This window comes from Drosophila subobscura, chromosome O (genome assembly GCF_008121235.1).
Source record: "Drosophila subobscura isolate 14011-0131.10 chromosome O, UCBerk_Dsub_1.0, whole genome shotgun sequence".
Classification (NCBI taxonomy): domain Eukaryota; kingdom Metazoa; phylum Arthropoda; class Insecta; order Diptera; family Drosophilidae; genus Drosophila; species Drosophila subobscura.
The window spans coordinates 9,161,289-9,189,214 of record NC_048533.1 but is presented as its reverse complement, the minus strand read 5'-3'; the positions used below and the strand labels follow the sequence as shown (position 1 = coordinate 9,189,214).

The 27,926-nt window shown below is 47.3% G+C and overlaps 2 protein-coding genes across 2 annotated transcripts; both read left to right on the top strand.

Moving 5' to 3' along the window:
• Window positions 1-1,757: 1,757 nt before the first annotated feature.
• LOC117898488 (checkpoint protein HUS1) lies at window positions 1,758-5,190 on the top strand. The gene is made up of 2 exons (XM_034807924.1): window positions 1,758-1,849; window positions 4,233-5,190. The coding sequence occupies exon 2, from the start codon at window positions 4,233-4,235 to the stop codon at window positions 5,070-5,072; it is 840 nt and encodes a 279-aa protein (XP_034663815.1). The 5' UTR covers window positions 1,758-1,849; the 3' UTR covers window positions 5,073-5,190.
• On the top strand, window positions 1,758-27,028 carry LOC117898489 (E3 ubiquitin-protein ligase TRIP12). Its single transcript, XM_034807925.1, is given in 14 exon segments — window positions 1,758-1,849; window positions 10,763-11,455; window positions 11,457-11,600; window positions 11,986-12,687; window positions 12,690-13,128; window positions 16,354-16,517; window positions 16,519-16,984; window positions 17,755-17,838; window positions 18,479-21,619; window positions 21,682-22,670; window positions 22,735-24,612; window positions 24,678-24,866; window positions 24,931-25,132; window positions 25,194-27,028. Coding segments are annotated over 13 exon segments (9,300 nt in total). The 5' UTR covers window positions 1,758-1,849; window positions 10,763-11,014; the 3' UTR covers window positions 25,655-27,028.
• Window positions 27,029-27,926: the final 898 nt, after the last annotated feature.

Below are 27,926 nucleotides of genomic sequence, written 5' to 3'. Positions count from 1 at the left end.
CTCGCTGTAACCTTCCGCATTGACAAGCAAACGAGCACTGACAGTAAGAAAAAGCAGCGAGTCACTCTGCCACCGACGAGCCCTCCTTTATAGTTTCTTCATGTCTGGGGCTGCCTGGGCGGCGACGTCAACGTCGGCGTCGGCAGCTTCTCGCCTTTGCTTGGCCATGAAGCAACCATCAAGAAACTATAACTTCATGGAAGCAAGTATATAAGGAGGATAGTTGCTTTATGGGCCAGACGGCCTCGCGATTGGCTGTCCGCACTCTCCCTGGCAGAGTCGCCTGCTATCCGTTCGCGCTTTCCTCCTATCCGCCAATAACCGTTGGGTGCTCGCCTGGGCTCCTACGTTTTCGTTCTCCCTCTAGTGTTTACCGCAATCTCGGCGCTAGAGATGCCGAATCTCGTCAGTGATGTCCGCGTGATCACACCTTCCTACCAAATGATAACACGACTCACGGCTCTTGTAGGCACTTCGGGCCGTGTAATTAAAAATGATAAATTCAGGGGGGTAAATTCCGCTTAAAAGTAGGGAACTAGAAATACTTAGCCTATGATAATAGCAAAATGCCTTCGTGGCGACGGACCTTAAATCTAGAGAAAAGAAATTAAATATACAAAACTTAAAAACAAAATATACAAGCTTGCCAGTAATATAAATCCATGGACATGTCAGTCCATGTCTAATGAAAAGAGGGTATCCATAGACTCGTTACATATCATTCTACCGGCTGACAAGCAACAAGTTGTCAAGTATCGTAAAGTTCCATGCCCACTCGCGTAACGTGTTATACTATTTTTTTGGTTGACGTTTTCAATTTGATCTTTATTTCCTAAGCAATTCAATAAAAGACACCTATGAAAAGTAGCCAATCTAATTAATAATTGTTTTAGGAATCGGATAAAAGTATGGCTTTAGTGCTGAGATTCCTTACTAGCTGGTTATATTAAGCAGAAGATCAACATCGAGGAAAATGATTTAAGATGTACGATGTATTGACGATATATTTCTAAAATTAGATATATTTTTGAGGGTCGTGCGGTATATTATATCGATAAGTCCCTGGTTCCATCTAGGGTTGTCAAATATTTTAAAAATATCATATCAATGATATTTTTTTTTAAATATCAAAATGATATTAAATATCACTGAAAAAATATCGATAAATTCGATATTTTGATATTTTTTGCTTGTTTGTATTTGCTGAATTTCGATTCCGCGATGCAGAAATACATAGTTGCCATATAGAAATCAGACCCTTGCATATGTTTATAGCATCTTTTATTCTTATTTCAGTCTGACAATTGTTTATAACATTACCATAGTTCGTCTTACATATATGTACATATAATACTCTCCTTTTAATCTTTTTCTTTACCTATCAAGGAAGCATCCAAAACTATTTTTTTTAAGAATTTCAAAAACACCCTTTCTTTGATATGCTTATCAGTCATGCGACTGCGCGTGTCACATACCACACAATTAATAGCTGGGCTGGTACTTCAGTTTATGTTGAATATTGTAAAAAAGTTACTGAAAATTTTGAACTCAAAAAAGAGTTGTTTGCCGAGCGAACACTAGAATTAGAAATTTGTATTTGGTTTGAATAAACGAACGTAAAATATCAAAAAATATCATCAAAAAATATCAATATATTGATATTTCGGCAAAAAAATATCACGATATAAATATTTTTTTTTTTTGGAAAAAATATCGATATATTGATATTTTGATATATTTTTGACAACCCTAGTCTGGTGCTGTTCGTCGGTGGTCGGGGAGATTTTGTTACGGGCATAAACCCAATCTGTGAAAATTGTGCAAATAATAATTAAAAACTAGCTCAAAGGTAAGTCGAATGTCGGGGAAAAGTGAAAAAAGCAAATGTGTTATGTAAATTGCAACATTATCTGATATGAAAGGGGTGCTGCGGTTGGTCTGATTGTGGGGGCTTCGCTGGGCAGAGGCTCAGGAAACGAGATACACATACATTCACATGCGGGCATACATATTTCGTCAAATAAGCAGCAGCAGCGAGACAGAAAACAAAATGTCGACCATTTGCATTTTTCTTGTATTACTTTTTCCAAGCAATTTTTGAACAGTTCGTTGTCATTTATTGTTGCTAAAAGCCTATCTCAAGAACTCTCTAGTATATCATCCAGACTTTGGTGAAGTTTCAACCGAACAAAGTGCGATTTCAGTGTGGGTAATATTTTGATATTGATTTTTACAATGGCTGCCTATTCGGACAGTCCCCTGTGGAAATTGCCCAAGGAAAACCTTTTGGTCATTGTATACATTATGCATCGGGTAACAAATATTCCGTCTGGAATAATGTGTAGTCACATTTCTCTATTAAATCTATCCAATGCTGCCTGGCAACACACCTCAGCAGCAGCGGTGTAGGGTATCCAGGCATGTATGCGTTCTTTTTTTTTGTTCTATTTCGAATTGATATTTCCTCTTGTTGTGGGGCGGAGATTGTGGTACGGGTGGCAAGGCCTATACGCATCTTGATAAGTTTTTACTTTCTCTTTTATTTATGCTGCAAACTTCAATCGAGTGATGATGCCGTGGGGCAGAGGGAAAGAGTGTGTGTGCGTGCATATGTGTGTGAGTATGGGAGGTACATAGATGGTTCTTCCAAGCACAGCATTTATTCAATTCTTTGGCCTCTTGTCAGCGTTTTGGCATTGTTCTCTTCTCTTTATTCTCTATATGTATGCATGTATTTGTTTGGCTATTTAATATATTCGGAATTGCATTGAGTTTCGTTTTTGGGGCCTGGCGAGGTTTTCTTGCTCAATTGACAGCCTCGTGCTCAGACCAGACACATTTTTTGCAAGTAATGCAGCAACAAAAGGAAAATCTGTGAGAACATCGCTCGCCCAATGAACATTTCTAGGAATATCTATGCTTTTCTTTCGTGGCTTGATGAAATAAGCTATGGACCGTGTGACGTCATGGCTGTGTATAACAGCTGTTTGCAGTGGACAACACTGTCTGTAGAATAACTGTTACCCCCTCTTCAAGTACTAGCTATTTGCGCATGTAAAATTCCCGTGTCATACTCATCTTTTCTAGAAAGGTCTGTGTGACGCAATTGGTGCCTTTATGTAGAAGCTTTTTCCATCTTCTAAAATTTGTGCTACCTGTCATCATGCCAGTGCGCATCTATACCAAGCATTATCATTCCCAATGGCCGCCTGATAACGTCTCAAAGACCAAAGGCAACCTTGAAAGTTGATTGAACTGCAGAAAGGAAAATATTTTGACCCCCAAGCCGGAGCAGAGGCTCTTCCTCTCCCTATTCAAGACTAAACGCCTACGGCCGGGCCACATAATTTGATTTGCCTTGCCAGCCCGCTCTGGCACTGTGTGAGTGAGCGAGAGAGTTCTGCCTGGAGGCCTGCCTGCCGCCTGTCTCGCCGCAGCCAGCCCCATTCCTTAAACCACACAGTTCCTCTGCCAGACCCGTCCTCCGCTCTCCCTTTCTCCTTTAATTTGCTAGTCAGTGCGGTGAATAAAAAAATCCTGTTGTGTCTGTCTGCCCTGCCTGCCGCTCTTGATGATGACTTTGTATGCAAGGAGGAGAGAACCTGGCACTTGCATCTGTGTGTGTATGTGTGTTTCATTTCGTTCGAGTTGCGTTTCGTTTGCTCTTTGCCCCACCAAAACAAAAACGAAGAAGAGAAAAGAACAGAAACAACAAAAAGCCAAAACGCCAAGTCGGAACTTGCTCTGCGCTTTGTTTGCCCATCGCCTGGCTGACTCTCTTTGAGTGGTGTACATATGGTTATGTGGATGTGTGTGTGCGATTGATGAGTGAGTGTGTGTGTGTGTACATTGAACTCCATGAGTTTTGAGCCGTCGACGGAGCTGTGCCTCCACTCCACTACCCCTCTCTCGACTCTCTTCAAAGGGTCTTGATTTTGCTAAAAATGCTCTAACTCTGTGTCGGGTATAACAGTATCCGCACGCGAGGAGCATTATTTGGCTTTAGCTGTTAAATATGAACCGTAGAAGAGTATGCCAAAACCGCCCTTTATCTTCCTTCTCACTCGTTTTGTGTAAAGGAAACGAGTGCAAAAGAGATCGGTGGACAGCGCAGCGTAGTTGTTGTTGGCAGCCGTGTGTTTGACTCCTTTTTTTTGTTTTGTTCTCTTTTTCCTTTTCCGTTTTTTTTTTGTGTTGCCTCCTGATACCGATACCCGCTTCCCGCTGTGCAGATGAAGTTTCGCGCCCAGATGAAGGATCCGCTGTACATGCGAGAATTCCAGAATATAATCGCAACCCTGTCGAAGTTGTCCAAGGACTGCCTCATGATACTGGGAGCACAGCAGATGCACCTCATTGTGAACGAGGACCAGAGTTCCACGTCGTCACCGCTAGTGTGGGTGAGCATTGCAGCCACGGAGTACTTTCCCGAGTACGTTATGGAGGCCGCTCACCCGGATCAGGATTATATTGTGCTAATCATGTCCTCGGCGAATCTGGGCCGGGCTCTGTCTTTCCTTCGTGGCGGAGGCGCCAATAGCTGCAAACTGAAGCTGCAGAGAATTCAGTTTCCATGCATATCTGTGGCTTGCTCGTTGCTGTCCACTTCCTCGACGGAGGCCCGAGACGTTCTCTACGACGTGCCCGTCACCATAATCCCCGCCAGCGACTGGCCCACCTATGTGGTGCCCCGGGTGCCGCCCTCCCAGCTGGCCCTGGCCCTGCCTTCGCTTCGCCTGCTGCGGAGCCTCATCGACAAGCTAAAGAATATGTCGCCCAGCCTGGAGTTCCAGGCCAACAGTGACGGGGAGCTGAATGTGGTGGCTACCTCCGAGATGTCCACGGTCACCAGTCGCTTCAAGCGCCTCCTACCACGCTTCCTGTCAGCGGATAATGACCGGGAGGCTTCGTGCTTGGTGGATTCGCGCAAGGCTTCAGCCTTCTTTACCGCCCTGCAGTTGGCCAACGAGGAGCTGACCATCGCCATCGATCGGGAGCACTCAATCCACCTGCAGATCGATGTGCGTAAGGATGTGATGCTGCACTCCATTCTGCCAGCTGTTTGTGCTTAGAATTAAATTTCCAGTGAGCCAGCCAGCTTCCACAACTTCCAGTTTATTAGCTGTTTATAAAAATGAGCGTTTAGATTAGTAAGTCGATAATTGCCGAATAAATATGTTCCTCCCTGTCTGTTCTTATGTTATCGATAAGCGAAAGTCTCTTCTCTAGCACTCGTTTGCTCGCCCCAAATTTGCCAACAACCGTGGCCCCATTTAGCGCTCTTCTCTTTCTCTCTCATTGAGAGCTGCATTTCCAGTGCACTTACACGCGCGTGTATGCAGGCGACTCTGTGTGTGTGTGAGTGATACATCCAGTATGCATATTCATTATTTGGCATTGTTGTTACTGGTTTTTGTTGTTGAAACATCGTGCACATGTTTGCTCTTGCTCACACTTGCAATTGACTTTGTTGTTGCTGCTGCTTCTGGGAAGACGACGACGACGGCAGCGCAGGTGAGCGAGCGAGTGAGCTCGAGCTGCCTTGTGTCAACTAGGCCAGCTAAGACGTCAGCAGCGACGTCGACGTTGTTGAGCAGCTCTCTGCTCTGCGTGGGCCGCTCAAATTCTCCCCCCTGCCAATCATTCTCTATCGCAGCATGATTGAAAATGTGCACAGGCCAACAGCTGTTTGAGTTTTAAGACCAGCATAATGAACATTTAATTTAGGATGTTTATATTAAGATGTTTCCTTATCTGCGTATGTATGTACACATTTCCCTTACATTCCTGATTGCGGTCAAATGTTGGTTTCTGCCCCTGCTTTGTTGGACAGTGCTATCGTTGTCTAAACAAATGGCCGACCATTTTTATCAGCCAAATGGCAGCCCTTGATAGTGTGGTGGTTCGCTCGTAAGTTTGTATGTATCGTCGTGGTGTGCTGTGGTGGATACGTGGCTTATTTTTCCCTTATAACACAAACACACACGCGCCCCAACTGAGAGGGAGAGGTCAGCTGAGTACATATGGTGCCATGACCCTATTAGATTTGTCGTAAATTGCTGAGACAGACTCTGTTTCACTCGCGCTCGATCAGCTGATCAAATGTAAGCAGTAACATTGGAAGGGGTGGTGGCACCCACAGGTAAAAGAAACAGTAGAGAGGGAATGAAACCAGCAAGAGTGAAAGAGCCAACCAACCCCCAAGTATATTGCTGAGAGCCACTCACTCTCTCTCTCTCTCTCTCTGCATCTCCTCTTTTGTCAATTTCTTCTCAGCCCAACAGCCATTTTGAGTGGAAATGCATCAGATCAGGAATTTCAGCTTATTTTTGTACATGCTATATATTATGTTTTAAAATAATTAGCTTAACTTAAGGTGACACATTTGATGCTAAAGAGCGTTTGGCTAGCGTGTAGATTGAGACCAGTCCACTGGATGAGAGTTGGTTGACCTCATTTCCAGGGGTTGAGTGACCTGTTTTCACGTCCACTCGCACTAACACTCACTCAAGAGGAATGTATTGCCCGACATATCCTATATCTTTTTATTTACTAAAACAAGTTTTATTTAGAAATTGGTAACAGATTAATCATATACATATGTATGTACATACATATGTACGAAGCCCACTCAGAACAACTCTCATTTATCGCTTAAATGCTCTTTCCTGTACTCTCTCAAAGAGTCAGCGCAACAGCGCTCTTCTGCTGTTTCTGTATTCCAAATCACTCTTGTAAAATCACAATGCTGTTATGCTCGGGATTCCGTAATTTAGGAACTTCGTTTTAAAATGAGTTTTCCAATAAATAAACTTGTAAAATAAGGTATACAGACATACATATGTACAATTTAGGGAAAAAATGTGCCTTAATAGATCCAATCATAACTCAATAGTAACTGAGGGTTCTGAGGGCCTGTTAAGGTCAGAGACTTTCTTCAATGTATCAGTTTTTTCAATATAACTATCGAATATTATCCCCAAGTTCATATTAATATTTCACTCGACTGTCTCCCATATGTCTTCCATCTTTTATCTGGCTCCTCTCTCGAACGCAAAAATGAGCTCTGCCTCTCTATACGACTCTCTGCTGACGAGTCTCAAAACATCCAAATGAAACTCAAGTTCCATCGTTTTTTTCCACTCGAAAAATTTCTTCATTCGGATGGTTCGGTTCGTTACGTTGCGCTTTGGAAAACATTTTCAGCATTTAAGCAAAAAAATAAAAAACTATTTGAGATACTGAACATAAAGTAATTAATTAATAAGTTAAAACGTATGTTCTTTGGTTCTTGCTAAATTAACTTCCGAGAACGCCTTTTGCCTTGATATTGTGTCGTGTGGTGCGCTATTGAAAAGACAAAAAACCAGAGAGAAGGAAGGAAATGAAATGCAAACGATTGTACATTTTTTCCTTATATACTTGGGTACATACTGAAAAAAGGTGCTGCTGGTGTTTATATAATTATTATTAAATTATTACGCTGCGATAGCATGCAAATTGTTGAAATTGTGTATGCATTACGTTTTTTTTCCTCCTCACTTTGATTTCGTTGTGTATTTTTTCCTTCTCTACGCTTTTATAATCGAGTCTTTGGCTCTGTGTGTGTGTGTGTGTGTCAGTTCGAATGTGTTGGTGTGTAACGTCGTCATGCGCTTGCCCTCGTGCGTTCTCTTTCGTGCACATGTTCGAACATGCAGCTCGGCCAGCGCTCTGTCGCTGCTTTGGGCTGCCTCTTTCTGCGTTTAATTCCGTAGCAAAGGAAGGCTAGCAGCCAGCCCCACATAGAAGTCTTTTTTTAATATTTTAAATGGTTTATATACACATTCATGTGAAATGTATTGAAATTAAATTAAAATGCTCCCTGGAAAATGCAGCAAAGCTAAAGTACATTTCGAAACCATCTCATCTTCGTGTGTGTATAACTGTATATAAGCAGTGCCGCTGCCTGCACGCGTGGCTGTGTGTGTGTTTGTGTGTACATAACGAGTTGTGTTGTGTAAAAGACCGTAGTCCGTCTCTTTCCTACTACTTTTTCTTATTTTTTTCTTTCCTGTATTGCTCGTTGCAACAAGTTTTTTAGGGAACCTTTAATGCTTGTTCTCTCCCTATTTGCCCCTCTCAAGAATTGACCTTGTATGAAATATATTTCCCAACCTTCAAGAGTTAGAAACTACAACAATAGCCAGGGTTTTTCGCTTTAATTGTTGCATGTTGCCGCTGCCTTGCCACGGGGCCACGGGCCAGGCCACCCCCCGCAGGCCAGAAGTAGGGTTGCCAAGTCAACCATTTCTATTGCGTTCTTTCTTAAGGCTTTCTCTTCCTGTGTAATTCCTTTTTTGGGGGAGGGAATCTATCAGTAGGGTAACGGACAAGAGGAAAGCTGAAATGCCCCCATTTACAGTTGCCAGAAGAGTGAGTAAGTGCTTGGCATCCCGCTCTCACACTCAGCTGTGCGTAGGCAGGTTTCGTAACAATGGAAAACGGGGTGAGGGTGGGGGGAAAAAGAAAACTGGACAGGAGAACACTATTCACAATATGCTCGACTGAGTTTTAACAACAACGATATTCAAATAAGTTACAAACAAAGCCAACAACACGCAGAAGGCATAACGGTAAGAGGAGGGAGAGCATAGGCACACACACTTTGAAAACTGTTATCAATTATGCTCTTTAGGGTTGTCATCATTCCTTGTGAGGGTTGTCTAGTCCAACTAACCCCCATGGTAGTGGTAATTACGTACAATGTATACGCGCTTCTCATTTATTTATTTTTTCTTTGAGGCCCTTAACTTTTCCCCATTTTCGATTTATGATAAAAAGCAGCAACAACAATTGAACCCGCCGCTGCCATATGTTGGAGTTGCCACACGCACAGCAGAAATGTCTGGCACACACCCGTCCTCAAAGGCACAAATACAAATACAACAAAAAATAAAGGCGCTGCCATATTTGTGGCCTCGCATATACCACAGTAATTTTTTATTCGTTCGTTTCGTCTGTGCTTTTTGGTGTGAAAAACTTGTGGCATTATAGACTATAGCCGAGATTAGTGGTGGGTCACGAACCGAGTTGTTCGATATTCATACTTCACCACGTCGTTGGCACTCAAAAAACGATCAGGGGAACTTAATATTACAAGTGTATAATGCTTAGAAAAACCCGCTCGCTGCCCTACTCTTGCTTCAGTTTAGTTTTCACTTCCATATCTCTTTTTTAGTCTACTTCGTGTCACGCTCCCACGTCTCGCTTGATAAAAACACAAAAATGTCGACATACAATTGAAAAACCAAATACAACTAATTTTCCTCAAAAGCTGACGTCGTCGTTTGGTTTGGGGTTTGCTGGTCCCATTTTGACGGCCTTGAACTCGATTTGTTTTTTTTTTTTTTTGCAAGTTTAACAGCAAATGTTTTTTTTTTCATGTCAAATTTGAGTGATTGTCTGTCTGTCAATGTGCAACCACAAAAATAAGAAGTCGGATCAGAACGAAACAGTGTCGTGTCAGCCGATTGAATCGAAAAAGGGCAGACGAGTTGAAACTACGCATTTTTCTTTTTTTGGAGTATATGTTAAGCCTGATTCATATAGGTGTGTATATAACGTGTTCCCTTCCCCTATATATAATGTAACGCTGCTCTGCGTTGACGTCGACGTTCCAAAGGGCATACACAGCAGCCGCAGCACACGTTTAGGTCTTATTCGCTGCCTCTCCAGCCTACACATACACATACACGAACATGACCACACGAACACACACTTTTGCTTTGCTGCCTTTTCATTTCATCTTCTATTCTGGCAGCGAAACAAGCATGGCAACTCACATACACACACACGCGAACACAGAGGCAGACAAAACTTGTTTCTCGCTCGCACATAAATGTGTGAAGGGGGGGGGGGGTCACAAACACTGCAGCAGCAGCGCAGCGTAGGATTACGAAAAGCAAAATATAAACAAAACGGTGGAAAACAGCTGACTTGGCTCAGCTGTGAGTGAGTGAGTGTGTCTGCAATGTTCCACTCAACGTGACACTCTCACGTTGCTCTCTCACGCTTCTCTCACTCACTCTCTCTCTCGCTCTGCACGTGTCGTTGGCTGCTGGCGAACAGCTGTTAACTTATTTACAGTTTTCATACGCTGTCCCCCCTCCACGTCTTTTGTGATTCTTTGAGTGTGGTGGTGCGTCGTGTGTATTTCCCTGCTTGGTGGTGTTTTCCATTGTGCTTGGGCAGTTTTCATTTTCCGCTGAGCTGGGTGCGCTTGGTACCTGTAAATCTGTAATCTGCCTGCTTGTGCGTTTCTTTTCGCCAAGTTCCTTTTCCTTTGTGTCCCGCTCCGAGTCGTGTACACCCTTGATTTGTGCTGAGCCGGTTTTCTTTAAATTCATTGAACTGCGAGTGTTTCCACTCTTATCTCGCTCTCTCTGTCTCTTTTACCTACATTGTACATTGCTGTCATGTCAGTATTTCCTGTCTCTGCCCGCTGATCGCGCTTCGCTGCCTACTGCTGCTGCTATCTGCTGATGTCTGGCTGTTTCTCCATTTGTATTCCTCGAATGTGACTCGGCCCGTCTCCCCCATGTATTCTTTGTGACTATTTTTAATAGGGTAGGGTGGTGAGTCAAAGAGGAGGGAGAGCAGAGAGCAACTTTTGACACGTTCTAAAGCTTTATCTCTCTCCCACTCTCACTCTGGCACTCACCAATGCAACGTGACTTTATTCTTTCTAACCATTTTTGTACCTCCCTTTGTTTCATTGCAGCACAAGACTCTCTCTTCCTTTGGAGCACTGCACGAACGCAAAATAACGGATGAAACTCAACTGTAAAAGTGAAGTGAAAAATCCAGCAATAACGCAATACGTAAACAAACAAAATCAAATAAACACGGAGAATTAAACATTAGACAAACATTTTTGTAAGTGAAACGAAACAATTTTGCAAATCAATTAAAACCATTGGTTGTGTGTTGGCATGTTCAGTGTGTTCGATGCCGGTGCGGTTAAGTGTCGTCTATGGCCGAATCCGTTAAAAGTCAATCGCTCTCTGCATTGACGGAGGGGCAGCACGACGGTAGCACGACAGCAGCGACAAAAGCAACAGCAACAACAGCCGCCAATAGCAGTGCTTCTGCCACAGTTAATACCAATTTAAACCACGGATCGCATAAACAGCGCCGCAACAACAACAATAGAAGCCATAATCGAAACAAAAAGAGCTCCACCGCCGTAACAGCAACAACCAATAATAATTATAAAAATACCAGTGCTGTCAACGCCTCCGTCGCAGTCGGAGTCGCTGCAGCCGCATCAGTAGCAGTCTGCCAAGCCGTCTCCTCACGCCGTTCGCGCAGTCAAGGTCGCGTGAGCAGCAGCAGCAAGCAGAATCAGGAGACGACTCAGCTTGCTAAGCGGTCGTCCGCTTTTCGAGTGACCAGCTCGCGTTCGCCCTCATCGCCAGCGAACGCTAAAAGCGATCAATCGATATCGCCGGGCAATCGCAAGCGTCAGCATCACCCTCACCAGCAGCAGAAGCAGCAGAAAAGCAGCAGCAAGAACAGTAATAACAAGAAGGATAAACCCAATCGTAGCAGCCAACAATGTGAGTAGACCATAACTAATGGGGATATAACACACACACTCTCTGCCTCTCTCTCGTGAGTGTGGCTCTCTCAGTGTGACCCCATTTCAACTAGGTTTTCCACCCTACCTACCTCTCTGTTAGTTGTCATATAAGTTTTCAATAAGTTCAAACATTCATTCACAAATCTACAAACACTGACGATACTATAGCCAAACGAATCAAATATATATAAAAATAGCTGAGCATTAGAGCATTATTTTCGACGTTTAATTGTAAAATAGTTATTCTAAATTTTGCCGCCATCCGACCTACAACACTTACTAAGAACCCCCAGCTGCAGTTGTATTTTCTTTGAGCAAGTACTAATCACATTTTGGGCTTGTCGCCCCAATGCCTATTTCAGCGGCACCCGGTGGTGATCCGTTGGTGGAGATTCCAACGCCGCCCAAGAAGCGACGTCTCCACCCGACAACGCCCAATAAAAACAACAACGAGCCCGTGTCTGAGGGAGGTGGTGGAGGAGGAGGTAGCAGTAGCAGTAGCAGCTGTTGCAACCCCATCAGCCGTAGGGGAAGGTGAGCGAACACCACGCCAGGCTTCCGGCGGCGATTGTGTTGCCCAACGCACTCGCTCCAAGACCGTCTCACCGGAGGAACGGCCAAGCACCAGCAGCGCAGCGGCCGCAGCACGTCAGCGACAGATCACGAGTAGCCCCAGCAGCACCTCTTTGCCAGCAACAATCAAGCGCAAGTCCAGCGGACCATTGGAGAATACCACTACTCCATTGCGCCGGTCACATACAACAGGAGCAGCAGCCACACGCACCGGACGCACCGGCAATCTGCTCAACTACTACCGCAAGACGCGCAAGGTCAGTCATAGCCGCTCCAAGCAGCAGCAGCAGGAGGACCAGCAGAAAGCCGTCAGCAGCGAGAAACGTTTGCAGGCAAGCGATTCAGTGGGGATTGCGTCAGCGGCAGCGGTGACTGCAGCGGCCATTGAAGCCACGTCCAGCAGCACCGAAACGTCGAAGAAATCGCCGTCGTCGTCTTCGTACACCATTATCAAGCACGGGAAGAATCGCAAGAGCTTGCGCCATTCTCGCAGCAGCAGAACCTGGTGGAGGCCGGGGGAATTGATCAGGAGTTGGATAAGAAGGACGGAAATCTGGACGTTGATAGCCTGCCTCTCCCGAGCACGTCCGCGGCGGACAGCGCCGAGGTCAAGCCAACGTCGTCAACGACTGGCGCCGAGGGAGTAAACAGTTTTGAGGCGTCCAATTCGGAGGACACTTCGGAGGATCAGGACGACGAGGAGGAGGAGGACGAAGAAGAGGAGGAGGAGGTGGGTTTCTACGAGTTTGCAAACTCTGCCGACTCTTCGTACGAAGAGGACGCCCAGATCGTTGCCGAGGAGGACGAGATAACTGAGGACGAGGACGTCGACGACGACGAGGAGGACGACGATATTGAAGAGGACGAGGATCTCGAGGAGGAAGACATCTCTGAGAGTGAATTTGCCCAGCAACTAATTGGAGAACTTGGTGGTGAGTCGCTCTTGACTACATATTAAAGACTGCACATACACAGCATCTTGCATCCATCTGCTTTAGTTCTAAGCCTAAGATCTTCCCCACGTATATATATGTATGTACATATGTATATAGTACATAAGAAATTGTTTCTTCTTCTGTTGTAGCCATAGAAACTTGTCGAAATGGTTCTCTTTTATTTATAGAAAGAAGGGATTTTATTTTATTGTATGTGTTCCCCCATCCTGCGTTCCATTCCGGCATGTTTCACATATTTCCTATTGGTTTTTGACGTTTTCCAACACTTTACTTTCAAAGGCTATTCTATCGTATAACAGTGTTGCCACACGCCTTTCGAAAGGCAAAATTAATTGCACTTTCTCGTAGTATTTTTTTTTTTTTTTTTTTTCCATTTCTTTATTGTGTATCAGTTTGCGCATTTCTTATCTGTAACGACAATAGCAAAAAAAAAAAACACTTCTGCGAGTACGAATTTGAGTCCGCCGCCGAATCGACTTCTTGTCGCGCTATTCCCCAATGTCTAGTATATTAATTGTTTTTGTAATTTTGATAAAACAAAAAGGCAAAAAACCAATTGTTTTTCTTTCACAATGCCAACGCACTCCAAATGTCAGAAGCGAAAAAAAATTGTACCCTCAGTCTTGAATCGTACATTGCGCTGTCGAGAACAATAATACAATATATATAATAGATACACTCATGTATATAAACTCTGCTGATTAAATACGGCTGCTCAGTGTGTTTAAAGTCTAATCGAATAGTGGTGAAAATAGTCGGAATTCCTTTCCAAAAGAATATTGCATGTATGTAACTAATATTAAATGATGTTCTAGTTTTGATTTGCGCGAAATAAATAACCGGGGGAAACCTTTTCTAAACTTTGGGCTGTGCTGCCACCACCTCTGGGACTGGACCCCCACCTAAACCTCACACGCCCCTCCACACACGCTTTCCATTTATACACTATTTACTTTACGCTTATTCATCGAACTGCTGCAATTATACGCCCCACATTCTTTCTTACTTAACCCCACAAAGATTACACCCACACAACACATCCTATTTGTGCTATGATATATCATTTGTTGATTATTTTTAATTATGCTATGCACTCGACATCAGCTCGATCAAATCAGTGGTCTGCGTAGTACGTGCCCAGTGTGTCCCCTCCCATACCATAGGATGTGTTATTTTCTTTTTTTCTATTGCTGGTCACACTGTTCCTGACCTGTGCAGTACGGGACGTGTTGTAAAACGAAAACATGTGCAACAACGAACATTTTTGCATTTCGAATACATTTTGCTTCAAAACAAATCCTGGAAACCCCCCAACCAACCCCCCTTTACATTTGCCAAAAACAAAAGATATTGTTTAATTTTGCACGTTCGATGTCGTTGTTGTTGTTGTTGCAAATGTAGTTGTTTTATTTTCAAAATCAAACTTTACATCTACAATAATTTCTCATTGATTAAAAGAAAATGTCATATGGTTTTTAACAACAAAACAACATTTCTTCTAACGTGATTTGAGTTGTATCAAAAATATTTAATGCTGGTGCTTCTCTTGTGTTGTTGATGATGATGATGATGTTGTTGTTTTTGTGCGTGAAACAATGAAAAAAAAAAACAACACAATACAACAAAATTCGGTGTCTACAAAGGAAGGAGATGGATGATGGAAACAGTGGCACAGAAGGCACTGACGAGAGCCAGCTATAAACGGGAGACGAAGATTCAGACAGAGAGAGAAGCAAATAGAACAACAACATTGTAACAATAACAGCGACAAAGCAAAGGTGTTTGCAGCACCATAAAATGAAGGAAAGGAACGAATGGAATGGAATAGCAGCTGGAGCTTATGCTTGTGTGTGTGTGTGTGTGTGTGTGCGTGGTTAGATTAGTATGTGAGAGAGACAACAACAACAGCTATACCTCTAGCTATGACTAGCTAAAGAAGGCGACAGACAGCGACAGCAGCAGCAACATCATCATTGTCAGCGACAGAAAGTCGTGCTCAGTGTCCCCGTCCCACCTGTGTCTCTTCTACCCCTTTGCCTCTTCCTCTATTATCCACACACTGCGCTCAAAAATAAAATATTTTATTTTGCATTACATTACCAAAATATAAAAACAAAAAAAAACAACAAAAACCAAAAGAAAAAAACTAACTCCAGTAGTGTAGATGCAAGAAATAACAAAAAAAAACAATCAATACAATACAAAACAGAAAAAACATCCAAAAAGAATGACAAACATGAATGAATAAAGCTGTTAACCTGTTGTCTCCCACTACTCTCTCTTCTCTCTCTCTCTCTCTCTACTCCCTCTGCCCACTCTCTCAATCTTAATCTCTCTCTGTCTGAACGTGAATCGTAAAAGGATCTAACAACAACAACAATAAACCTCAAGAAAAGAATACGACGACGACAACACCAACAATAACAACAAAAACAAGGCTTGCACCAACAACAGTGACCACAGCAAAGCATCATTCAGGGATAAGTGAAGAAAAGCTTTCACCAACAGCAACAAAGTTCTCAACAACAGTGGCAAAGAATTCTTCAACAACAGAGGCAAAGTTTACAACAACTTCAACAAAAACGAGTGCAACAAAGCTTTCAACAACAACTGCAATCAAGCATTCAACAACAACAGCAACAACCACTACAACAAAGTCAATAGCAACAGCAACAACGTCGTCAGGCTATCATCAACGTGCCGCCCCCCATGGACAGGGGGCGGGGCCAGTTCCAGGTGCTGCATCAGCTGGTGGTGGAATGCTGCCTCGTGCAGCACGCAGCAACAGCAGCCACAACAGCCATAACAGCCACAACAGCCATAGCAACATAAACAATGCAATTGTTGATTATAGTATTATGGGCACACCCCCAGCAATAGTGCCACACATGACAGCCACGCCATATGCCTTGACAGTGCAGCAACAGCCACCTGGGGTACCTGGGGCACCTGGAGCACCCACCCAACCACCGCCACAACTGTTGCCCACACATCAGTTTGCACATTTGTCTTCCTTTGTGACACCCACTGCGGCAGGGCATTATCCTCCGTACTTTGCACAGCAGCCGCCACCGCCGCCGCCGCCCCAGCAACATCATCATCATCATCCCCAACAGCACCAGCAACAACAACAACCGCACTACTACCACAGTTCTGTGGCAGTATTACACCAACCGCCACAACATCATTATACCTCCACAGGGGCAGGACCACCACCGGCACTGTACCAACAGCAGCAGCAGCCGCCACAGTTGACTCGGTACACGGGTGGTGGAGGAGCCACAGCTACAGCGACAGCAGCCACATTTGTGCCACCGCCACAGCAACAGAGCTACAATCAGCAGCAACAGCAGCAGCAGCAGCAGCTCGTCCCTGCGACGCAGTTCACGAGGCAAGACGGGTTCCTGTGTGAGTTCGGCGGCAGCGGCACAGCAGCAGCAACACCATCAATCACACGGCAACGCTGCTGCTGCTTCTGTTCAACAACAACAACAGCAACAGGCACACCAACAGCCGCAGTTGCTGCCACCGCCGGGCACCTATCAGTACCAGCAAGTAGGTGGCAACACCGTTGTTGTGGCCGTGCGACATCAGCAACAGTTGCAGCAACAACAACAACAGCAGCAGCAGCAGCATTTGGCTCTTCAACAGCAACAGCAGCAGCAGCAGCGTGCCACAATCGTGCAACCGGGATTCCTCTTCAGCTATCGGAGTAATCATCCCCAACAACATCCGCCGCATCCTGCACAGCAGCAGCAGACACAAACTCAACAACAGACGCAGACAACTCAACAACAGATCCATCAGGGGCCCAAAGCGACGCATAGCAGTGGTAAGAAGATGATGATGATGAGAACGAAGATGAAAGAGGAGGAGAATGGATGAAAGGATGAGAAACCGCAAGCAAATGAAAGCAGGGATACCATGACCCCAAATCGTTCTTTAGGATTGGGATTAGGATTATGTCGAGGAGTGGGGGGAATTTCCATATGTCAGGAAGAAGAATTACCTAAACACACACTCATGCACGCACTCTTGACTCTCTCTCTCTCCCTCTTCCCTGGCCACTGCCCCCATCCCAGCACTCACTCACACAAAAACACACACACACACACATGTACTCTGCCTTAGGATATTATAAATCAAGAATACAGTCGTCGTCCGCTGTAAATATATGTATATATACATATGTACAAATTGTAGGTGTATAGGTATCTAGTCTCTCCTATTTGTGGTGCTGGTTATGGTCTAGGAAAAATCCCAATTCCCCCCCGCCCCACACCGACCCAAAATGCACTCCCAATCCTTTGTCTTACTTTTTCACTGTCGCTCGATGGCTGGCCCTCTCTCTCTCTCTCTGTATCTTATTCCAGCGATGCTTTGCTCGTGGTGTCTGCCCTGCGACTCCTCCAAAGCCAAACCCCAAATCCCCTCATAAATAAGAAGAACAACTAAATATCGTTTTGCATTTATCTCTCTTTCTCCCCCACGACTTTGCTCTATCTGTGGCTGTTGCGCCTCCTCCTCCACTACCACAACAACCACCTTCGCCTCCACCTGTGTCGTGTCGTGTGTGGCATAAACAACCATTCTTATTAGCAGCTTCGGATGCTTTAACCTATAGTTTGATGGCACAACAACCGCCAAGTGGACCGCCGCATGCAGGTGGACAGCAAGTAACGACAGGTAAACCACCATATATCCGAACAGTTATAGCACACACACACACACACACCACCACACACACATTACACATATTGCTTTGATTTTGATTTGTTCATCCTGCAAACACAAACACACATCCTAACACAAAACCCACACAAACACTCAATGCATTTACAGGGTGACACAACCCTCCCCACAGGTGGCAGCACAAACATAATTATTATTGAATTTTGAACAAAAATTACTACTAAACTATGCTTAATTTTCCTTATTTATCACTTTATTTAGCTATTTTTGTTGTACGATTTTTTGTTTGTTATTTTTTCGCTTAAGTATCCTCTATCGATTAACCGTGTAACGATTTGCCTTGCCCATCGAATTGTGTACATCTCTTAGCTTGCCACGCTTTCCAACACTGTCAAGATAACTTGCGAAAATTGAAATTTTAAAAGAAAAATTGGAAAACATGACTGTCTAATACCCCTGTTGCCTTCCTTCACTTTCGAAATTTCTGTTTAATGTTTTTTCTAACCCCAAAAACCCGAAACACACACACATGCTACGTATTACGCTACGAATATAAATATTAATAGAGATACAATCGTCATGCCGGACTATGCTAATGATGAATTTTCTCTATTTTTACACAATGCCATCGTAGGTTCCAACTCGACAAACCTCAGTATTGTTGCGGCTGCCCTGAGTGCCGCCCGTGACGTTCGTGAATCCATTGCCGGCGGAGGAGGAAGCAGCGGTGGTGGTGCGGCAGCAGCAGGGTCTGCAACAGGAAGTGGATCGTCAGCAGGTGGAACCAGCGCGGTGGGCGCCACCAGCAGCAGCAGCGGCAGCGGCGGTGCCGGCTCAGCCAGCCAAAGCAACAATGTAACATCTGGCGGCGGATCAGTGGCAGGTGGTGGCTCTGGCTCAGCAACCACCTCGACCACGAACAGCAGCAGCACCACCACCACCACCCAACATGGAGCCGCCGACTCGGAGAGCGACGACAGCGAGGTGGGTCGCCTCCAGGCCCTGCTCGAGGCCCGCGGCCTGCCGCCGCATCTGTTCGGAGCCCTCGGGCCGCGCATGACGCACATCCTCCATCGCACGATCGGAAACAACAGCAGCTCCAAAGCCAACCAGCTGCTCCAGGGACTGCAGTCGCACGACGAATCCCAGCAGTTGCAGGCGGCCATCGAGATGTGCCAGATGCTGGTGATGGGCAACGAGGACACCCTGGCGGGATTCCCCATCAAGCAGGTGGTGCCGGCACTCATCAATCTGCTGCGCATGGAGCATAACTTTGATATCATGAACAATGCCTGTCGGGCTCTGGCCTACATGCTGGAGGCCTTGCCCCGCTCCTCGGGGACAGTCGTGGAGGCTGTGCCCGTGTTCCTGGAGAAGCTGCAGGTCATCCAGTGCATGGACGTGGCCGAGCAGAGTCTGACGGCCCTCGAGATACTCTCGCGTCGCCACAACAAGGCCATCCTGCAGGCGAACGGCATCTCGGCCTGCCTCACCTACCTGGACTTCTTCTCGATCGTGGCACAGCGCGCGGCCCTGTCCATCACCGCCAACTGCTGCCTCAACATGCACTCGGAGGAGTTCCACTTTGTGTCCGAGAGCCTGCCCAACCTCGCGCGCCTCCTCTCGCAGCAGGACAAGAAGTGCGTGGAGAGCGTGTGCTCGGCCTTCTGCCGCCTGGTGGAGAGCTTCCAACACGACAGCAAGCGTCTGCAGCAGATCGCCAGCGCGGATCTGCTAAAGAACTGCCAGCAGCTGCTGCTGGTCACCCCAGCCATCCTCAACACGGGCACCTTCACCGCCGTCGTCCGCATGCTGAGCCTCATGTGCGGCAGCTGCCCAGACCTGGCCATCTCGTTGCTGCGCAACGACATTGCCGCCACCCTGCTATACCTGCTCACAGGCAACGCAGAGCCGGCCGCGGCCAGTGCCACCCACGTGGAACTTATCGCCCGTTCCCCCTCGGAGCTGTACGAGCTGACGTGCCTCATTGGGGAGCTGATGCCGCGCCTGCCCCTGGACGGTATCTTCTCGGTGGATGCCCTGCTGGACAGACCCACGCTCAACACCCAGGACCAGGTGCACTGGCAGTGGCGCGACGATCGCGGCGCCTGGCACAACTACTCGACCATCGATTCGCGACTCATCGAGGCCGCCAATCAGAGCAGCGAGGATGAGATCAGCCTCAGCACACTGGGACGCACCTACACCGTTGATTTTCATGCCATGCAACAGATAAACGAGGACACTGGCACCACCCGACCCGTGCAGCGTCGCATGAATCACAACTATGTGGCACCCATGGCCGCCGGACAAGATCTGACTACAAATTCATCAGCGACAGCTGCCGCCGTAGCACCAGCTGCAAATGGAGCCTCAACATCGGCACAGGCAGCGGCAGCAGCAGCCTCTTCTGCATCCACATCCACAGTGACAGCAACGGCAGCCGCCACATCTACGAGCAATGCCAACAACAATAATAATAATAACAACAACAATAACAATCCACCACGAAGCCAAACGAAGCGTCGCCCCTCGCTGGACGCAAGGATTGCCTGTCTGAAGGAGGAGCGCGGCCTGGCCGCCGAATTCATCAAGCACATATTCAACGTGCTCTACGAGGTGTACAGCTCCTCCGCTGGCCCCAATGTGCGCTACAAGTGCCTGCGGGCACTGCTCCGCATGGTCTACTATGCCACACCGGAGCTGCTGCGGCAGGTGCTCAAGTATCAGCTGGTGTCGAGCCACATTGCCGGCATGCTGGGCAGCAACGATCTGCGCATTGTGGTGGGTGCGCTGCAGATGGCCGAGATACTGATGCGCCAGCTGCCCGATGTCTTTGGCACGCACTTCCGCCGCGAGGGCGTCATCTATCAGTTCAGCCAGCTGACGGACCCCAACAATCCGATCTGCTCGAATCCATCGCCCAAGCCACTGAGTGCCACAGCTACACCCACCGCCAATGCCAGTGCGGGAGGCTCGCAATCGGCCCCCGCCTCGGCCAACAGTCTGCAGGTGAATCCCTTCTTCATGGACAGCAGTGCTCCGGGCGGCTCGTCGAGTGCCTCGGCCACGCCGAGCAGCAGCAAACATCAGTCGTACAGCGTGAAGAGCTTCTCGCATGCCATGAACGCGCTCACGGCCAGTGCCAAGTCCGCACCAGCACCCGTTCCCGTACCCGTGCCCACTGGATCTCTGGATGCCACAGCCGCTTCTTCCACCTCTGGATACAACTACAGCAGCTCGGCGCCATCATCATCCTCTTCGACAGCCGCTGGACCACAGACGGCGTACTTTGTGTCCTCGCCGCAGGGTGATCCGCGTCAATATGTGCACTTCCAGCAGCCGGCAGCCCCAGGCCCACCGCCGCCACAGCTGGAACTGGTGCCCAGTGGCATCCAGCAGATGTCCCAGGTGATGTACACCCCAGCAGCAACGGCCATGGGAGCACAGAACAATTATGCGTCCAATCAAATGGTTGTGGCCTCCACCAGCAGTGCCGCTGCCTCCGGCTCCACTGCAGCAGCTGGCAACAATTCGTCAACATCATCCTCTTCATTATCGGCCACGGCACTGCAGCACAAGATGACGGACATGCTGAAGCGCAAGGCTCCGCCCAAGCGGAAGTCGCAGAGCAGCGGACGCGCCAAGTCCCGGCAGGAGGATGCTGTTGTGGCAGCAGCTGCGGCCGCCGCTGCAGCAGCAGCCGCATCATCGGGCTCAGGAGGTGGACCACCAACTACTTCGGCCATGCACGATCTGCTCAGTCGCGCTACAAGTAAGTCTCAAGCATCAATTCCCCTTCCTTCAGATTCTAAATGATTTTACTTTCTGGTTTAGGTCTTGGCAGCAGCTCGGGGGGACGCGGCACGGGTAGCTCGGGCAGCGGTTCGGGCAGCTCCAAGAGTCGCTTCAATGCTGGAAACAATACCAGCGCCGGTTCTACGAAATCCTCGTTCCTGGCCTCACTCAATCCGGCACGCTGGGGACGCCAGACGGCCCACCATCACCACCATCACCAGCAGCATCAGCAGCAGCAGTCGGCTCTGCAGCATCATGGACTGACCAAAGACTCCGGCAATGCCAATGCCAGCGGAGGATCCTCTTCGGCCTCGGCCCTGGCCTACTCGGTGAGCCAGCATGGCAGCGGTGCCGCTGGCGGAATGAATGCCGCCGCCGTGGCGGCCAGCATCAGCAAGAGCATCTCCCATGCCAATCTTCTGGCCGCGGCCAATCGCGAACGGGCCCGCCAATGGGTGCGCGAGCAGGCAATTGACTTTGTCAAGCGCTACACGGAGCAAGAGGCACGACGCAGCAAGGCCTCCAGCGGAGGAGGCGGAGCCTCGGAGAGCAGCTCCGCAACAGCCTCGAACACACAGCTATCGACGGCAGGCAGCACCAATGTGCTGGAGCGTCTGTCGAGCATTCTGCTGAAGCTGAACGGCAGCTACCACGACTGCCTCGACGCCCTGCTGGAGCTGAAGACGATTCTGCTGGAGAGCGACATCTCACCCTTCGAGGTGAACCACTCGGGCCTGATCAAGGCCATGCTCAACTACATGACCAGCGAGTCGGGTCTGGTGGAGCGCGATGCGCGTCTGCGCAGCTTCATGCACGTCTTTGCAGGACTTCCCCTGGAACCCTTGACCCAGAATGTGGGCCAGCTGCCCACTATTGAGCCCGTGGCCTTTGGGGCGTTTGTGGCCAAGCTAAATGGCTGCGTCACACAGCTGGAACAGTTCCCCGTTAAGGTGCACGACTTCCCAGCAGGTCCTGGTGGCAGATCCAATCAGAGCGCGTTGCGTTTCTTCAACACGCATCAATTGAAGGTGAGTGTCCAGCAATCCTCTCGATAAATCCTCTCTTTAATCCTCATTTTCTCTCTCTTCGTAGTGCAACTTGCAGCGCCATCCACAGTGCAGCAATCTGCGGCAATGGAAGGGCGGCACCGTCAAGATCGATCCCCTGGCCATGGTCCAGGCCATTGAACGCTATCTGGTGGTTCGTGGTTATGGCGGCATTCGGGCCGACTCTGACGATGACAGTGAGGAGGATATGGACGATAATGTGGCCGCTGTGGTGATGACCCAGGCAGGCTTCAAGCACAAATTGCAGTTTATGATCGGGGAGCATGTGCTGCCCTACAACATGACCGTGTACCAGGCCGTGAAGCAGTTCTCGCCGCTGGTCAACGAGCAGCCAGAGACCGACAATGAGTCGGAGACGCTGCTGGGCAACGCGAGCATCTGGGTGCAGCAGCACACAATCTACTATCGTCCCGTGGAGGAGGAGGCGGCAGCAGCGGCAACAGCACCCGCCACCTCCAGCAGCAGCTCTTGCAGCAGCAGTGCCCAGAAGCATCATCAACAAGCGACCAGCTCCAGCTCCTCTGCCCCGAGCTATGGCAATGCCTCGTCGTCGTGCTCCTCGTCGGGAGCGGCGAGCGGCTCCTCCTCGAAGAAGTCGCACAAGTCGAGCAGCAAGTTCATGCGCAAGAAGACGGAGCTCTGGCACGAGGGCATCGCACCCTGTGTGGTGTCTGCTCTGAAGCCTTTCCTCAACAGCGTGCTGCCCGCCGATGTGGTGACGGTGCAGGACGCCTCCCTGGACGCCCTGTGCATGCTTCGCGTCATCCACGCCCTCAACCGCCATTGGGAGCATCTTTATGGCTGTGTGGTGCGCCAGAACATCATTCCCCAGTCGGAGTTTGTGCACCCTAAGATCACGGCCAAGGCCAATCGGCAGCTGCAGGATCCTCTCGTGATTATGACCGGCAATCTGCCACAGTGGCTGCCACAGATCGGCATGGCCTGCCCCTTCCTCTTCCCCTTCGAGACGCGCCATTTGCTGTTCTATGCCACCAGCTTCGATCGGGATCGCGCTCTCCAGCGCCTGCTGGACACCACGCCAGACCTGAATGCCGCCGAATCATCGGAGCGTGTGGCCCCGCGTCTCGACCGCCGCAAGCGGGCCATTTCCCGTGCCGAGATCCTCAAACAGGCCGAGCACATCCTCCAGGACTTTGGCCACTCGAAGGCCCTGCTGGAGATCCAGTACGAGAACGAAGTGGGCACTGGCCTCGGCCCCACCCTAGAGTTCTATGCTCTGGTCTCTTCTGAGCTTCAGCGCACGGATCTGGGGCTCTGGAACGGCAGCGACAGCTATCGCCAGAATTCAGTGACCATTGTGGATGTGGTAAAGTCCAGCAGTGCTGTGCTACACATTGAGGATGCTCTCGATGCGGCCACCATGGATCAGTCACCGCCAGCAGCTGCCACATTAGTCAGCAGCAGCAGCACCACCACGACGACGACAACAACAACAACCCATCAGCCGCCACATCATCCACATCCCACCCGCTCCAGCGGTCGCTCGCACGCCCTGCGCAGTGGAGCTGGACAACAGCAGCAGCAGGCGGAGCACAGCTCCTCCAGTGCTGGCTCCAATGAGAACGCTTTAAATATGATAATCGCACAGCAAATAAGTGATATGGCTGCTCAGAATCAGAATGATCCAGCCACAACGACGACGACGGCGACGGCTGGCAGCACAACAAACACCAACAGCACCACAGCTGCCGTAGCAGCAGCGGAGCAAGCGCAGATGCAGACAACCACAACCACCACGACGATGAGCTATGTGAATGCGGTGCATGGCCTGTTCCCACTGCCGCTGGGCAAATCGTCGAAGCTGCCACAAATGACCAAAGCCAAGACCAAGTTTAAGTTCTTGGGCAAATTCATGGCCAAGGCTGTGATGGATAGCCGCATGGTAAGGCTTCACTTTAACCCCAACCCTTGGCTAAATATTAATTAAATTTTGTGGTTTCTTCATAGCTGGACTTGCCCTTCTCATTGCCCTTCTATCGCTGGCTGGTCAGCGAGGAGCATTCTATTGGCCTGGCCGATCTGATGCGTGTGGCACCGGAGGTGCAGAATACATTGGTGCGCCTGCAGGATGTGGTGCGCCAGCGTGAGTATCTGCTGACCGATCCCAATCTGGATGCCATGGAGAAGACGGAGAAGGTAAGCAAAAGCAACCCAAATTAATCCGCAAATGAAAGCTCTAATTATGGTTTGATTTTTGTAGATTGAGAACCTCGATCTCGATGGCTGTCCCATTGCTGATTTGGGGCTGGACTTTGTCTTGCCTGGTCATGCCAACATTGAGCTGTGTCGCGGTGGACGCGACACGCCCGTGACTGTACACAATTTGCGTCAGTACATCTCGCTGGTCACCTACTGGTTCCTCATCGAGGGCGTACAGAAGCAGTTTGAGGCACTGCGTGAGGGTAAGAATTGACGCACAAAAACTATCTCTGACTGCAGTTCTAATTTCTTTGTTTGTTTTAGGCTTCGATTCCGTCTTTCCCATACAACGTTTGCGCATGTTCTATCCGGAGGAGCTGGAGTGCGTGTTCTGTGGTTCGGCCAGTGAGCAGCAGCACCAGCGCTGGGATGCCAAAATGCTGCAGGACAGCTGCCGTACGGATCACGGCTTCCACCAGGAATCTCAGGCCATACAGCATTTGTACGAGATCCTCTCGTCGTACAACCGCGACGAGCAGCGCGCATTCCTGCAGTTCGTGACGGGATCGCCGCGTCTGCCCACCGGTGGCTTCAAGGCGCTCACACCGCCGCTGACCATTGTGCGCAAGACCCTGGATGGCAATCAGAATCCCAATGATTATCTACCATCTGTGATGACCTGTGTCAACTATCTGAAGTTGCCCGACTACTCCACCCGTGATGTGATGCGGCAGAAACTGAAAGTGGCCGCCAACGAGGGCAGCATGTCCTTCCATCTCTCCTAAGCAGAGCAGCAAAACACTACCAACTAAGACACCCAAGACCAGAGAAGAATTAACCACTAAAACAACATGGAAACAAGTCGATAAAGGCATACTAAATAGTAGCCTAGTCAGCAGTCATACAACGTCCACAAAGGGCGGTGAAAAACGGCAGCATCAATCTTAAATTCGTTTCGTTGCCGTTTCTCAATTCTAATTTCTGATTGAGTCGACTCCCTCTACTCTTTCGATTTCCTTCCGAGACATCTCCATACACGCTTACGGCCCAGCTTCCGGCTCTTTGCTTAAATTCAATATTAATATATGGATATATTTTGGTTATTTCAACATTTCGATGGAACACGCACACAAAAAAATACAGGAAATTGGAGACAGAGGGACAGAATTACATGGAGACACTGTTACACATACGAAATCACACGAAAATGTTCTTAAATAAATTAAATAGTTAAAGAAAAGCGGTTGTTCGGTAACCGATATCCAATTTTTCCCCCGCCACCCCACTCCAATTACACTTCAGGGCAATTTGTTCTTGTGATGTGAGCTGAGCGTGTGAGGCTCGCGTTGTAGTTGAAATTTGTTTGGGGTTTTCTTTATGCTTATGGTAATCATTTCATTAAGTTTATTTTTATTTGTTATGTCAAACAATGTGCTCTGGCGTTTAAATATGAGTTTAATTAATTTCTAAGCATACCTACCATGTGCATAAACGCTTATTAGAACCGACGGATCGTAGAAGAAGGGTGATAAACGGAATAGAAGGAAGGTAGAAGGAATTAGATGCAGTAGCAGACTGCTGGCGGTGGACTGGATAGATCTCCGAGCGCCAGGGAAAATGAGGATTCAGTGAAGAGAAGCATAGACATTTAGAGGAAAACGAGATCCACCCTTGAGAAGTTACACTTAAAGAATAAATAATATAATCTAATATATCTTCTAATCGATTGAAAGAAAATTCTGTGTTACAAAAGGAGAGCGAAGAGTGAAGGCCAGAGAATGGATAATGGAGTAGTGGATGGGCAGTGTGATTGGAGAAGAGTGTGAGTGTTTCATTTGTTTGTTTCACTTGCGAAGAATCTATGAAAAACAAAAGGCAAAAAGAAAAAGCGAAAAGAAAACGCATCAAATGGAGTTTAGTGTTTAGCAACTACATCCCGCATCCTCTTACATCAACTATGCATATAAATTACAAGTATATATATATAGAAATCAATATATTATATCGTAAATTGTAACTTTACATAAATTTATTGTACTGGAAGAACAGAAAGAGCCCCAAGCATAGAGAGGGACGCACATTTGGTGTGCTCCAGAAACAGCAGAAGAAAGTGAATCAGCAGGAAAGCTAATAAATAATACAGTTTAATATTAATAAAATGAAGAAAAAACAAAACAAAAATCTATCAAATGCGAAACCGAACTTACATTACAATCTAGAAACATAAACAACTTTTTGCAGTACTGATTATACTGATTTGGAGGGTACGGATACCACGAAACCCCATACAAATAAATATATATAAATATAAATAAATAATATATGGATAATATAATATATAATAATTATTATTAACAAATGAAATCAATGGCATCTCACCTGGGATGCTGGTCAAGTTACATATACATATATATAACATACAAAATGCTAGCATTAAAATATCAAATAACATTAATATTACATATTACACTATGTAGTAGTTACACCAATACACACCAACAACAACAGCAACAACAAATACAACAACAATTGCTAAATAAATAATAACAAAAAAAGAACAACAAGAAAAATCAAACAAACAAGATGCAAAATAAATAAAAATACAAAAAAAAAAATTAAATAAATTATGAGCGCAGTGCTTGGTCCTTATTAATGCATTTTTCTAGGTGCCGAAGTCCTTGCCAACGTTTCAGCATACTCCTTTGGAGCCTTGGTTTCGAATGGGAATCTATCAATCTATCTTGGGAAAAGTAATTATTATTATTACGAGTGACCTTAAGCACGTTTGTGGGTCTTACTTCCCGATTCCTCTTCCTCTGTTGTTCCAAAATATTGAGTACAGCAGTCTTTCTTAGCTAGTTCCCATTTCTTTTAAAAGATTTTAAAACTGACCTGTAGCTATTGTTGGAAGCCTAATTGAGGATATAATTTGATTCTGCTAAAAGGGTTTCTTGGTTCCTTCTACCAAGGAAGGGGCCAATTGATTAATCGATTGAATGATTTTCCAACAAAACGTTTCCCTGGGAAACTGCTCCGTAAACACCTGGTTGCCAATGA

Coding starts and splice junctions, on each gene's coding strand:
- LOC117898488 (XM_034807924.1), top strand. CDS start 4,233: ATGAAGTTTCGCGCCCAGATGAAGGATCCGCTGTACATGCGAGAATTC.